Source organism: Anolis carolinensis, chromosome 2 (assembly GCF_035594765.1).
Source record: "Anolis carolinensis isolate JA03-04 chromosome 2, rAnoCar3.1.pri, whole genome shotgun sequence".
In the NCBI taxonomy this organism is placed as follows: domain Eukaryota; kingdom Metazoa; phylum Chordata; class Lepidosauria; order Squamata; family Dactyloidae; genus Anolis; species Anolis carolinensis.
Window position 1 is genome coordinate 267,206,658 of NC_085842.1, and position 14,586 is coordinate 267,221,243.

Genomic DNA, 14,586 nt, shown 5'->3' on the forward strand with positions numbered 1-14,586 from the left:
TCACCTCTCAAGACAGTCAGTTTTGCTGTCAAACAGCTCATCATAAAGTTCTTCCTTTTTGTGCTATAATTTTATTATGTTTGCGTTTTATTTTCCATTTCTTTTCTATTATTGACTTGGCCTTTTCACTGCCATTGTACATAGTACTATATCATAATAACTAATGCATTATTGCGAACATGTTCAGTGAGATACTGATATGACAAGTTTATAAATGTAAGTTCAATCAAATTTAGAAGAACTAATGTAGCAGCTATAGGTCTGATAAATAATACATATAAACAAAACTAAAATAAAATACCCAAGAATACTGACTGCACCATGAGTTCTGGCTGGCAGGTGAGATGTTGGGTGCTCAGAATGACTATCATTTTAATTCCACCTATATCTTGTATATCTTTTCCTCAAAAAGACATACATTCCAGTGTTTGCCTTTTAAAAACTTTTACCATGTACATGTCCACTCAGATATTAACTGACCTCAATGTTATTTGCTATCAGTTAAATGTTATGAGGTCTCATGTTTCATGTGGCTCCTTCTGTATATACAACTGATTGAAATGTCAATTATATATAAAATGTTCTGAAAAGAGTTTAAACAAATATATTAGAAATGTGAAAAACTAACATGAGAGTACTCACCATTATTCCAGTAAGCAAGCAGACTCCTTTCCCACAGTACGTATTAGGTACCATATCACCATATCCAATGGAGAGAAAAGTTATTGAAATCAACCACATTGCTCCAAGGAAGTTGCTAGTAACATCCTGTTGATCATGATACCTGAAAAACAAAATTTCCTTACCATAAATTCTTCAGTACAGCTTTTTAGCTTTGAAAAGTATTTTCGGACTTCAATAATATTTTTGTGAATTCAATTATACTATTAGCAGCATACTTTTTCTGCTTTTTGATCACAGTTCACAAATAAAGGCATAAAGGATTGTGTTGTATATACATTGGTAAAATCCACTGTTGTGTGTGGAAACATGTATATCTGCTAGTAAATATGGAGATTATTTTGTCTTCAATAATGCTGATTTTCTGGCCATTCCAAGAAATCTAACATATTGCAATAACAGCACAAACAAAATAACAGGTCAAGTTTTAAAAGGATACACAAAATTATAAAATAGGAAGTTGGCAAATCTAACTGTTTGCATACAAACAGGATACAAACATAAAATACAATGGGACTCAATCTGAAAAATGCCACCCTACAAATCAGTATCTGCTTAGGCCAGATAAAATGTATCAACACTGTTTTCAAATAGTATTACAGGCAATCCCCAAATTACAAACAAGATGGGATCGGTAGGTTTGTTCTTACGTTGAATTTGTATGTAAATCGAAACAGGCGCATTTGTTAAGTGTAACTCCAGCCACACACACACACACAAACACACACACCTTTGGATACCACAGGGAAGGGTTAACACGCCTGTGGTTTTCTTTTGCTGTCCGTGCCCCTATTCAGTAGATTTCCCCTCACTTTCTGTTCCTGTGAGAATTAGATTTTTAAAAATTTAGCATGTTGTGGAAACAAGTATTTGTGGTAAAGTTCCATGGAGACTCCTTTTCCCTCCCTGATAACTCTTCCAGGAGTGAATTTTCCTTCTAAAGGATAGATTTCTCTTACTTCATGTTGTCTCACTCCTGTTCTTAACTATGAGTTGTTTGTAAGTTGGTTTTTTGTAACTCGGAAAATGCCTGTATTATCCATTTAAACTTCAGAAGATCAATAATGAAGTGTCACAAGTTATGTTGGAGACATTCTTCTGAAATAGGTGCTTGGAAACTTATGTGGTTAAGATGTTCCAAAATATTTAGGTTTTGGGCGGAGCTGTTGGAACAGATAAGTGAAATGATAGGTCAGAAAATTATTGCAAAGGAGCATTACTACCTTGTTTCCATATTTGAAAGTGAAAATGGGAATCTGCCAAAAGGAATCTCAAAGCACATTAAGTATTACATGATTAGAAATACAGTAGAACCCCGGTAGTCCGAGTTAAACGGGCGGACCTCTGCTCGGTCAACCGGATAACTCAGATTACCAGGCGCTGCAAACGCCCCCCAATCCAGCCCTCGTCCCAACCGCGGAGAAGCCTCTCAGTGGGGATGAAGGCTGGATTGGGAGGCGCTGCAAACGCCTCCCTATCCAGCCCTCGTCCCAACCGCGGAGAAGCCTCTCCGTGGGGACGAATGCTGGATTGGGAGGCGCTGCAAACGCCTCCCTATCCAGCCCTCGTCCCAACCGCGGAGAAGCCTCTCCATGGGGACGAAGGCTGGATTGGGAGGCGCTGCAAATGTCTCCCTATCCAGCCTTCGTCCCAACTGTGGGGAAGCCTCTCCGTGGGGACGAAGGCTGGATCGGGAGGCGCTTGCAGGAGGCCTCCCCACGGTTGGGAGCACCCACTGAACCAAGGGGCTCTCCCTCCCTTTGGTGGAGGCCTGGAGCCAGGGAAGCGACTCCCGCTTCCCTGGCTCCAAGCCTCCGCCAAAGGGAGAAAGCTCTTTCGTTCGGCGGGTGCTTGGAAGAAGCACCCGCTGAACGAAAGGGCTCTCCCTCCTTTTGGAAAGTCCCTTCATACGGCAGGTGGGTGAACAGGGAGGGCCGCAATCTACCTAGCTTGCTATCTACCTAGCAACACGCAGGGGCCACCTCCCAAGGGGCGAGCGCCCCGTGTGTGTTGCTAGGCAGCTTGCTATCTACCTAGCAACACGCACGCCAGTGAGCAGGTGAACGGGGATGGCCTTTGCGGCCCTCCCGTTCACCTGCTCGGATTGCACGGAGGCTTGGACGAGCGGGGCTCGAACGAGCGGGGTTTTACTGTAGTCAAATCATAGAAAATATCAGAAGATCTCTCACTACAGATGTGGCTAAACAGAAAATGGACTGAAGTTCTTTCAGAAATGTTAACACACAAAGTGAGAGCATCATTGTTGTCATGTATTATGTACCTTAACAGCTTAAGATGAAACCCCTATAATGCAATTGATATTGGCTGCAGCAACCTCTTTGAGTCACTTGTTCATTTTTCTAACATGATTTTAAAAAAAAAAACAAAAAAAAACCCCGTACAAGTTATACCTGTAGAGTGTACTATTTCCTATATTTCTTGTGTGCATCCAGAGGGGCTTACCGTGTTTCCCCTAAAATAAGACCTCCCCAAAAAATAAGACCTAGCAGGGGTTTGGGGGGATTGCCAAATATAAGGCCTCCCCTGAAAGTAAGACCTAGCAACTAAGTCTGCAGGAGAGTTCCATTGGGAAGCATGGCTGCAGGGCTAAAGCAGCACTCATACACAACGGAGGGAGGGAGAGAAAGTGCTTGCTTTCTGTGCCTCCCTGCCTTGCCTTGCCTTGCCTGTCCCCCAGCCGCGGCTTGAAAAACCTTCCATGGCTGCTGCTGCGCTGCCGTTTCTTCCTTGGGAGACAAGACTCCGTCCTGGCCATGCTCGCTTCGCTCCCAAGGCTTCTGATTGGCTCCTGGAGCCAGGGCAAGGGAGGGTGGGAGGGAAGGAAGAGGGCTTTACACTCGTCCTGCTACTTCTGCTTCTTAAAGGTACAGGACGCATAGGGATTCTCCTCTCATCCTTATTCCTATCCTATGCCATGAAACTTATTATTTTATACTATTATTCTATTACCATATTATTATATCATTATATTATTATTCTATTATAATATTATATTTTCATATTATTATATTATTATTCTGTTATTATTATATTCCATTTTATATTATCCTATTAATATATTTTATATCATTATATTCTATACTATTCTATTATATTATCATATTATTATTATTTTATTATTATTATTATTAGCATATTCTGTTATTATTATATTCCATTTTATATTATTGTGATGAACCATGGGCCTTGTAGTCCTGCTCAGGACATTGTAATCCCTGATGAAGATGAAAACTTGGGTTTTTTACCTTCCCAGTCTGAACTGGATTCCTCTCAGCCAGATCCTTCCCAGGCAGATCTGGAAACCTTGCACCTGCAAGAAAGTTGTGCCCCAGAAGTATGTCAAACAACCCCAGAGCCTACTTCTCCTGTGTTCTTGCGCCGGGAGTTTTGTAAACAACAGAGAAGTTTGGATTCAGCTTCGCGCAGGAGTGCGAGGATAGCAGCTAAGAATGTTGCCAATTAACATTGGTTCTCGTGAGAATCTTTAAGGAGTTTAACATCTGGTCTCAGAGTTTAGCTTTCGTTTCTGTTTCCCAGAGAACCGCTTTGGTGAGAAAGTTGGACTCTATATAGGTGTTTTGCCCGCGTAGCAACTTCGCGGAGTCAATTCGTCAGCCTACGGAGCGAGTTGTGTCTGGACAGCGCGCTCCGATTCAAGCCTCGCTTCAGCTCAAGCCTTGCCTTGCTATCCAGCCTTCGCCTTGCTTCCCAGCCTTTGTTTACCTACGGACTTTGCCTTGTTTCCCAGGACTAATCCTTGCCTTGTTTCACGGATTTTACCAAGTTATTCCACGGACCTTGTTCTTGTTCTTAGTTACCTTGTTCCACGTTCAAGCCTTGTTTCAAGTATCAAGTTATTTCCTAGCCACGCTCAAGTTTTATGGACTAAGGACCTTGTCATCTCCCCTCACTTTGCTTGGCAAAGTGTGTGTTTCGGTTATTGGATTACAACTTTGGACCTTAATATTTCTTATTGGACATTGCTTTTTTGGACTAATTCTGACCTTTCCTGAAGGGTCTAATTCTGGACTATTTTCTATACTTGTTTTTATTAACTTTATATATTCCTTCAATAAAGATATTAGTTAGATTCTGGCCTCTGTGTATGGTTATTGGTGCCTCTGCCGCCTGGGTCGTGACAGTTTGACTCCGCCACCCATAAGCACCAACTAACCGAGGCCAGGATGTCTACCGGAGCCGCGCCGGCTGGACAGCCGCTCAGCTACACCATCAGCAAGGACGAAGTGGACCGCATCCGTGACAGACTCAACGCGCAGGATGGAGAAATAAAAGGGTTGAGGGAGCGCGGAGTTCGCCTCCCGGCCATGGCGTTGCCTACCAAGTTTTCTGGAGAAGCTGCTAAGGTTCATGTTTTCCGCCGCCAATGTCAAGCTTATCTAGAGGCCCGTGATGCCGAGTTTCCCCAAGAAGACATCAAGGTGGCGTGGGTCTACAGTCTTCTAGACGGACCAGCGGCTAGCTGGGCGACGGCCCTGTTTGATCAAGCCTCCCCCCACCTAAGTTCAGCACAACGCTTCTTGGATCACCTTAAGGAGACCTGGGGAATCGAGGACAATTTGGAGGCAGCCGGTCACAAACTCCGGCGCCTCCTTCAAGGAGACAGACCCATGTCTCAGTACATAGCCGAGTTCCGCGTGCTGGCCCACAACACCGGCTGGAACGATGTAGCCCTCAGAGGACAATTTCGGGAGGGTCTCAACATTGAAATGCTGGAAGAAATCTCCAAGGTGGATCCTTCCCAGACCCTCGAGGCACTCATTGATCAATGTTTACGGGCTGAAGTCATGATTGCCAACAGGAAACAATGGGTTCGAGGCCAGGGCGGTAGAGCCGGGGCAAAACCCCCCGCTCCCGCCAGTGTTCAGCCACGTCCGGTGTGGAGACCCCCGCCGCCAACCCCATACCCCAGAGGAGGCGAGGAGGTGCCGATGCAGTTGGGCAATGTGCGTCCCAGACTAGATGCCGCCGAGAAGGCCCGTCGTCAACGCTTGAACCTCTGCTGGTACTGCGGGAACGGGGGCCACTTCGCCAGAGAGTGCCCAGCCAAAGGGAAGCCTGCCGCCCGGCTTGCGGCGGCGTCCTCCACGGAGTCGAAGGCGTCTGAGCCGACTGGCACACAGCCGGCGGGGGAAGCCAACGACCGGGTGTAGAGAGGCTCGCCAACCCGGTCAAAAAATCCATCCAAGAGCCGCCAACCGGGGTCCTGTTCCTTCTCGTGGTCACATTGTGGTCAGCAAAAAGGGGACCCGTCATGATCCACGCCATGATAGACTCTGGAGCTACCAACAATTTCATCGATAGAGAGTATGCCGACTCTCTGGGATTACAATATCATGATTTCAAGAATGCCCGTGTGGTGCAAGCCATAGACGGCCGTCCCCTCAAGACGGGCCCCGTAAGCCAGTGGTCGGAACCCACCAGGATGTGGATAAGGGAACATATGGAAGAGATTTCCTTCTTTGTTACCGAGGTTCCCCATTTCCCTGTGATTTTGGGAATTCCATGGCTGACACTCCACGACCCTAACATCTCCTGGTCCAACAGAGAACTGCAGTTTGCTTCACCGTACTGCCAAAACCATTGCCTCGTAGCCAAGGTATGCCATGCCACAGACTCCGAGCCCATCATCACCTTGCCAAAGAAGTACTCCGAGTATTGGGATGTATTCAATGAGAAAGAAGCCGAAAATTACCCCCACATAGACCTTATGACTGTGCCATTGACTTGGTGGAGGGGGCCCCGATCCCGCGAGGGCATCTCTACTCCCTGACTGAACCAGAGCAAGAAGCTCTCAGGGAATTCTTAGAGACAAACCTTCGCAAGGGGTTCATCAGACCCTCTCAATCCCCAGCCGCCTCCCCAGTGATGTTTGTGAAGAAGAAGTCAGGGGAATTACGCTTGGTGGTGGACTACAGAGCATTGAACAATATCACCAAGCGGAACAGCTATCCCCTGCCCTTAATCTCGGATCTACTGGACCGACTTCGAGGAGCCAAGGTCTACACCAAGCTGGATCTTCGGGGGGCTTATAATCTAGTTCGCATCAGAGAAGGGGACGAGTGGAAGACCGCCTTCCAGACTAAATTCGGATTATTCGAGTCCCGAGTTATGAATTTCGGTTTATGCGGAGCTCCCGCAACGTTCCAGCATTTTGTCAACGATATTTTTCAGGACTATCTAGACAGATTCTTGATAATCTACCTGGACGATTTTTTGGTGTTTTCCAGATCACAATCAGAACATGAGAACCACGTCAAAATGGTGTTGCAACGACTGCGGGATCATGGACTTTATGCCAAGCTAGAGAAATGCGCTTTTGATCTACAAGAGGTAGATTTCCTTGGCTACCGCATCTCGCCTCTAGGGCTTTCCATGGATCCAGCCAAAGTTTCAGCAGTATTGGAATGGCGGGCGCCAACTAACAAGAAAGAGGTGCAGCGTTTCTTGGGGTTCGCGAACTACTACCGCAAGTTCATTCCAGATTTTGCCCGCTGGTCCGACCCCATCACTAGCTGCATCCGTGGAAAGCAGCCTTTCCGCTGGACTGATCAAGCAGAGAAAGGGTTCCAGCAACTGAAGAAACTATTCACCTCCCAGCCAATTCTACAGCACCCAAATCCTGGAACCCCTTTTGTGGTGCAAGCGGACGCCTCTGATGTGGCAATTGGGGCTGTACTCTTACAACCGGTGGGAGATCACCTCCACCCCTGTGCCTTTTATTCTCGTCAACTAACCACACCAGAGAGGAATTACACCATTTGGGAAAAAGAACTACTGGCCATAAAGGCAGCCTTTGAAACTTGGAGACATTGGCTAGAAGGGGCCAAATTCCCCATTGAAGTCCACACTGATCATCGTAATCTAGAACATCTAAGAACTGCCCGCAAACTAAATCAGAGGCAGCAACGTTGGGCTTTATTCTTTGAACGTTTCAACTTCCAGATCCATTATGTGACCCCAGCTCAAACCAAGCAAGCAGACGCCCTGTCACGTAAACCGGAATACGCTGCAGGACGCAAGGAGACCTTTGAATCCCAACTGCTACAACCTGAGAACTTTGCCACGCTCACAGTGGGGAACACCAAATCCAGTCCCATTGGTTCAACTTCCCCTACTCCAGGACCCATCTGTGCTCAAGAAATCAGGGCTAGTCAGCAAGCAGATGCCTGGACGCAGGACCAACTTCGCCAAGGTCTGCATTTTCCCTTTTCGCTTAAAGATGGGCTGCTCTGCTATAGAAATCATGTTTATATCCCACCCGGACCGGGCAGGGAAAAAGCGCTTCGTCTGTGTCATGACTGCAAACCAGCAGGACACTTCGGACTATTTAAAACCATGCATTTGATCCTAAGAGATTTTTGGTGGCCCAAGATCCGCAAGGATGTGGAAAAATATGTCAACACCTGCCCAGTATGCCAGCGCTCCAAGATACGAAGGGAGAAGCCCTCAGGGCTTTTGCACCCCCTTCCTACCCCATCTCGCCCATGGGAAATAATTTCCGCGGATTTCATCACTGACCTACCACCTTCCTGTGGATTCACCACGATCTTAGTGGTGGTGGACCTATTCACCAAGTTAGCCCATTTCATTCCCTGCGAAGGCCTCCCCACGGCCAAAGAAACTGCGGATCTATTTCTTCAGCATGTTTTCAGACTACATGGATTGCCCAAGAGTTTAGTCACAGACCGTGGATCTCAATTCACCTCTCGTTTTTGGAAGGCACTACAAAAACTACTGGGCATAGACTCTCGCTTATCTTCAGCTCATCATCCCCAAACAGATGGGCAAACGGAGCGCACCAATGCCACTTTGGAGCAGTATCTTCGCTGTTATGTAAACTACCAACAGGACAATTGGGCTTCTCTGTTACCACTGTCTGAGTTTGCCTACAATAATGGAGTTCAAGCTTCTACAAAAGAAACGCCGTTCTTTGCAAACTACGGTTTCCATCCACGTTTCTTTCCCCCTGTCATTGAAACTTCAGAAGTTCCCGCAGCAGAGGATTGGCTGCAGGAACTCACAGCGGTGCAACAACTTTTGCTCCAGCAACTGGACCAAGCCAAGGAGGACTATAAACGCCACGCTGACAAACACCGCCAGCCGGGCCCCGAAATCAAGGTAGGAGATCGGGTTTTTCTGTCCACTCGCTTTCTGCCCTCCCACCGCCCATGCCGGAAGTTAGATGCCCGCTTCATTGGCCCCTATCCAGTGGTGGCGCAATTAAACCCCGTGACTTTCAAACTCCAACTTCCGCGTTCAATGCGCATTCACCCAGTGTTTCACCGTTCCCTGCTCCTTCCGGCGGATGGTGTGCGTCCTGATACAGACCAACCGGCCCCCCCTCCTGTTTTGATGAATGGGGAGGAGGAGTTCGAGGTTGAGGACATTTTGGATTCTCGCTTTCATCGCCGCCGCCTACAATATCTCATTGACTGGGTGGGTTTTGGGCCTGAGGAACGCTCTTGGGAAGACGCCTCCACAGTCCATGCTCCTGATCTAACCCGTCGCTTCCATCTGACCTATCCCACCAAACCGCGACCTCGCGCCTCGGGGAGAGGACCCCAGTTTGGGAGGGGCCCTGAGGAGGGGGATAGTGTGATGAACCATGGGCCTTGTAGTCCTGCTCAGGACATTGTAATCCCTGATGAAGATGAAAACTTGGGTTTTTTACCTTCCCAGTCTGAACTGGATTCCTCTCAGCCAGATCCTTCCCAGGCAGATCTGGAAACCTTGCACCTGCAAGAAAGTTGTGCCCCAGAAGTATGTCAAACAACCCCAGAGCCTACTTCTCCTGTGTTCTTGCGCCGGGAGTTTTGTAAACAACAGAGAAGTTTGGATTCAGCTTCGCGCAGGAGTGCGAGGATAGCAGCTAAGAATGTTGCCAATTAACATTGGTTCTCGTGAGAATCTTTAAGGAGTTTAACATCTGGTCTCAGAGTTTAGCTTTCGTTTCTGTTTCCCAGAGAACCGCTTTGGTGAGAAAGTTGGACTCTATATAGGTGTTTTGCCCGCGTAGCAACTTCGCGGAGTCAATTCGTCAGCCTACGGAGCGAGTTGTGTCTGGACAGCGCGCTCCGATTCAAGCCTCGCTTCAGCTCAAGCCTTGCCTTGCTATCCAGCCTTCGCCTTGCTTCCCAGCCTTTGTTTACCTACGGACTTTGCCTTGTTTCCCAGGACTAATCCTTGCCTTGTTTCACGGATTTTACCAAGTTATTCCACGGACCTTGTTCTTGTTCTTAGTTACCTTGTTCCACGTTCAAGCCTTGTTTCAAGTATCAAGTTATTTCCTAGCCACGCTCAAGTTTTATGGACTAAGGACCTTGTCATCTCCCCTCACTTTGCTTGGCAAAGTGTGTGTTTCGGTTATTGGATTACAACTTTGGACCTTAATATTTCTTATTGGACATTGCTTTTTTGGACTAATTCTGACCTTTCCTGAAGGGTCTAATTCTGGACTATTTTCTATACTTGTTTTTATTAACTTTATATATTCCTTCAATAAAGATATTAGTTAGATTCTGGCCTCTGTGTATGGTTATTGGTGCCTCTGCCGCCTGGGTCGTGACAATTATCCTATTAATATATTCTATATCATTCTATTCCATTCTATTATTCTATTATATTATCCTATTATTATATTATTATGCTATTCTGTTATTATATCCCATTATTATATTATCCTATTAATACCATATTATTATCATATTCTGTTATTATTATATCCTATTATTATATTATCTCATTAATATATTGTATATCATTATATTATTATTATTATATTATCATATTATTATTATAGTATATGATATTATTCATCATTCATGACTACATTGAAACTAGAATAGAGAGAAATCAACGTGGAAACCTTGTGAACCCTAAACTGCAAGAGGTACCATAGATTGTTGTACATGTAAATAATGGTAGTAACAAGAAATTCTTGATAGGATTCATAGTTTGTCTGGTTATGCTGGTTTGTGATGACAACTACTTTACAGTATATAATAAATGTTCATTTTGTTGTTCAACAATAAATGTGAGCTCTTCTTCATGGAAAAATAAGACATCCCCTGAAAATAAGACCTAGTGCATCTTTGGGAGCAAAAATTAATATAAGGCCCTGTCTTATTTTCGGGGAAACAGGGTATATAGACGTGCACCAAAATAAAACAAACTAAATTATTTTGCAACAAAAATAAAAAGGTAAGAACTGTCTCACAATTAAAAATAAACAGAAGAAATCTAAAACCGACTGTTAAACAGAACATATTCTGGAAAAATAAAGCTGCTATAAAGAACACAGTCTTGTAGAAAACAAAATGCAGATTGATTGAGAGAATTAACAAAGAACATCTGCACACAGCTATGATTGGGTTTAACATAAACAGCTCAAGCAATGCCAATCTCACAAACTTTTTTCCAAAACAACTTTAATGAGGAAACACTGGAGCACCTTTTAACTGCAGAATGATTGGAGGCAGCTTTAGCAGTTTCACCCAAGACAAAAAATAGCTTAATTATCAGTGTCCTTCAGATGACTTTCCCACTGAAGCTGTGTATATCTCTTTTTAATAACACATTACTCCATGGCCTTGATCAAGTGCTTTCTCAGTTTTCCACCACAGGATGATTCGCTATGAATTATTTTATGCGGCTGTGATTTAGCACCATTTAATTTACTAGATTAGTAATTCCAGTAAAGCTATTATGGTTATAATAAACAATTCTGAAACTGCGCTGCTGGTATTGCTAGATCATTAAAGCACACACACAAAAGAGTGAGGCAACAGATATAGTGATCTTATAAACACAGATTCAACGCTTATACAAACTATATTGCACCACCTTCAGTATAACTGTAGAAGGTTTATTGTCCTGAGCAACTTGTGTCTGGCAGCTACAATAAGTACATACTGAAAAATATTAAAAACTCATAGGATTGACTCTATTTTCAATTATTAATATAAATAATTGACTGTTAGTCCTATTGTATCTGTAAAAGGCTGTACCTTCTGTAATTCTAATGTGTCATCACCAAGCAGGGTAAGTAGATGTGCACATCTTGAATTGATTCTCAAGGCCATGTCACAGCTGATGCGATCTGGGCTGGCATTAGTCACACTATGCTTCCCATACACAATTGGTACTATTGGTGCTACCAATTAATTGTTGGCATAAACATGTAACTGTCAGGTTATGTGACAGTGTACTATATATGTCCCAATGCCAACTGACTGCAGAGGTTTATATGTACAGTACAACAGCCATACCTGCAGGACCAGTACTAGCATTTCCATCTACCTGCACATGACAAAATATGACTATTTATTTATGAAATTTATACCTTGCCTCAAGGGCCCATGACAACTTACAGCCAGTGAAAATATACAATACAGAAATTAAAAACAAATTAAAACCATAAACGTTAGGAAATTCTGTGAAACACTAATTAAAACCCCAATAAAATACATTAAAAACCACCCTGATAATACTTAAAGAAGTCAAAGGGCCATCCTAACCTTCAGATATCACTAGTTTCCTCCAAAGACTTCCTTGAGAGGGAAGGTTTTTAGACTCTTCATGAATGCCAACAAAGAGGGTACAGATCTTTTTCTTTTTTTAAAAAATTAATTTTTATTAGTAAAAGTGAAAAACAAAAAATAGAGTAACATGTATCCATATACAGCCGCAGAAGAAAAAGGAAGAAGAGAAGTAAAATAAAAAAAAATAAAAAAAAATACAGACAGGTATAACAATTTGCACTGTAGTGTCGCTAAACTAATGGATGAACACAGATTTGCTATACCATTGTTGTACCTTAGCTTATCCTTGTCCCCCTTGCCCCTCACCCGTGAACCCGACCCCCTAGACCTCCGATACCCCTCAGTAAGTATCACGTAACTGACCGTCAACTACCCCTGTATCTTCTTTCGCTAAATCCCCTTTATGGCTGTCATCAAATCTACCTTTGTCTTCTTTTCCAAATACCCAAATGCCAGCCTCCATTTATTTGCAAACTCCTCATTATTTCCTCCTCTGTTACTATTTGTCAGCTTGGCCATTTGGATATATCCCCCCAGTTTATCTCTCCAGTCTCTAATATTTAGCTCTTCTTCCCCCTTCCATGTTTTTGCGATTAATAGTCTTGCCGCAACAAAACAATATTGGCAAATTTCTTCATCTCCTGCGCTAATACGTCTTCTAAATAAACCTAATAAGCATGTCTCGGGGTTCTTCTTGACCTTATTGGTAATCATATTATTTGTTTCTTTCACCACTTTTATCCAGAATTCTTGAACTATATTACAGGTCCACCATAAGTGGAAAAATGTTCCTTTTACTTTCTTGCATCTCCAACAGGCCCCTCTTTCTGTTTTCTCTATTTTCGCCAGAAGCTCTGGAGTTATGTATGTTCTATAGAACATTTTAAACATATTCTCTCTAATTGAGCCGGCCAGCGAGAATTTAAACCCCTCTTTCCAAAGATATTCCCATTCTTCCAGGTCTATGTTTCTACCAAAGTCTCTGGCCCAAGAGATCATAACGGTTTTTATTTGGTTGTCTGCAAGGTTGTAGTCTAGAATAAATTTATAAAGCCTTGAGAGTAAGCCTTTGTTGCCTCTGTCTAAGATACATTCTAACTCGGATTTTTTGGATGCAAATCCCGCCGCCGCATCCTTTCTAAATCTATCATGCAGTTGGTAAAAACTGAACCAGTCTTTTAACCCTAATTCTTCTCTGCCCTTAAGTGCCCATTGCCCTCTTTCTTTAACTAAATATTCCTCATAAGTTCCTACTTCATTACATGTAGCTGGTCTCAAGACTGCTTCAAGTGGGCGCAGCCACAGAGGGGTTTTGGGCTCTATCCCCTTCTTGTATCTTTTCCACGTTGTTAAGAGACTGGATCTTATAATATGCCTTTTAAATTCTTTATTCACCTTGTCCTTTTCATCCCATAGATAAGCATGCCAGCCATATCTTAAATTGTGTCCCTCTAAATTAAGTAATTCTTTGTTGTCCAATTTAATCCAGTCCTTTAGCCAGCTAAAGTTAGCAGCTTCATAGTAGTATCTGAGATCTGGGAGTGCCAGGCCCCCTCTGTCCTTCACGTCAATAAGATTCCTATAGGCAATTCTAGCTTTTTTCCCATTCCAAATGAATTTAACCAAATCTTTCTTCCAGTTTTCAAACACCTTTACCCCCTTGATAATTGGTAAATTTTGAAACATAAACAGCATTTTGGGTAGCACCATCATTTTAATCACAGCAATCCTCCCTAGCCAGGTAAGTTGGAGTCTTTGCCAATTTTCAAGGTCTCCTTTTATCTCCTTCCACGTTTTGTCATAGTTATTTTGGTAGAGTTTGCTGTTTTTGTTAGTTAACCATAGTCCAAGATATTTTACTCTTGGCACTACCTTGCAGTTAGACAATTTCTCTAGGTCAGCCGTATCACAATTGGATAAATTTTTGGTTAGAAAAACCGATTTCTCCTTATTGATTTTGAAGCCCGACACCATGCTAAATTTGTTAATAACCTCAAATAATGCGCATGTACTTTTTAATGGTTCCCTTAAAAAGCAGACCAAATCGTCTGCAAAAGCCTTCCCTTTAAATTCGTGTCCTTTTACCCTGACTCCTTTGATTTCACTGGTCTCTCTAATTCTGATGTTCAAAATTTCTAATATCCAAATAAACAGTAGCGGCGACAGGGGACACCCTTGTCGAGTCCCTTTTTGAATTTCTATGTAGTTTGTCATTACGTCGTTTATTTTTAGCTTGGCCCTTTGTCTAGAGTAAATGGCTCCTATGGCCCTTCTAAAATGTTGTCCCACTCCAAAGAGCTCCAACACTTTCAACATATAATCC

At 43.6% G+C, this 14,586-nt stretch overlaps 1 protein-coding gene across 1 annotated transcript in view; it reads right to left on the bottom strand.

The window, feature by feature from the left end:
* kcnn2 (potassium calcium-activated channel subfamily N member 2) overlaps window positions 1–14,586 on the bottom strand; it is a 104,661-nt gene that overhangs the window by 25,570 nt on the left and 64,505 nt on the right. Inside the window, exon 4 of the mRNA XM_008114022.2 lies at window positions 643–784. Within this exon, the coding sequence (XP_008112229.2) occupies window positions 643–784 (142 nt within the window). The remainder of the gene's footprint in view (window positions 1–642; window positions 785–14,586) is intronic.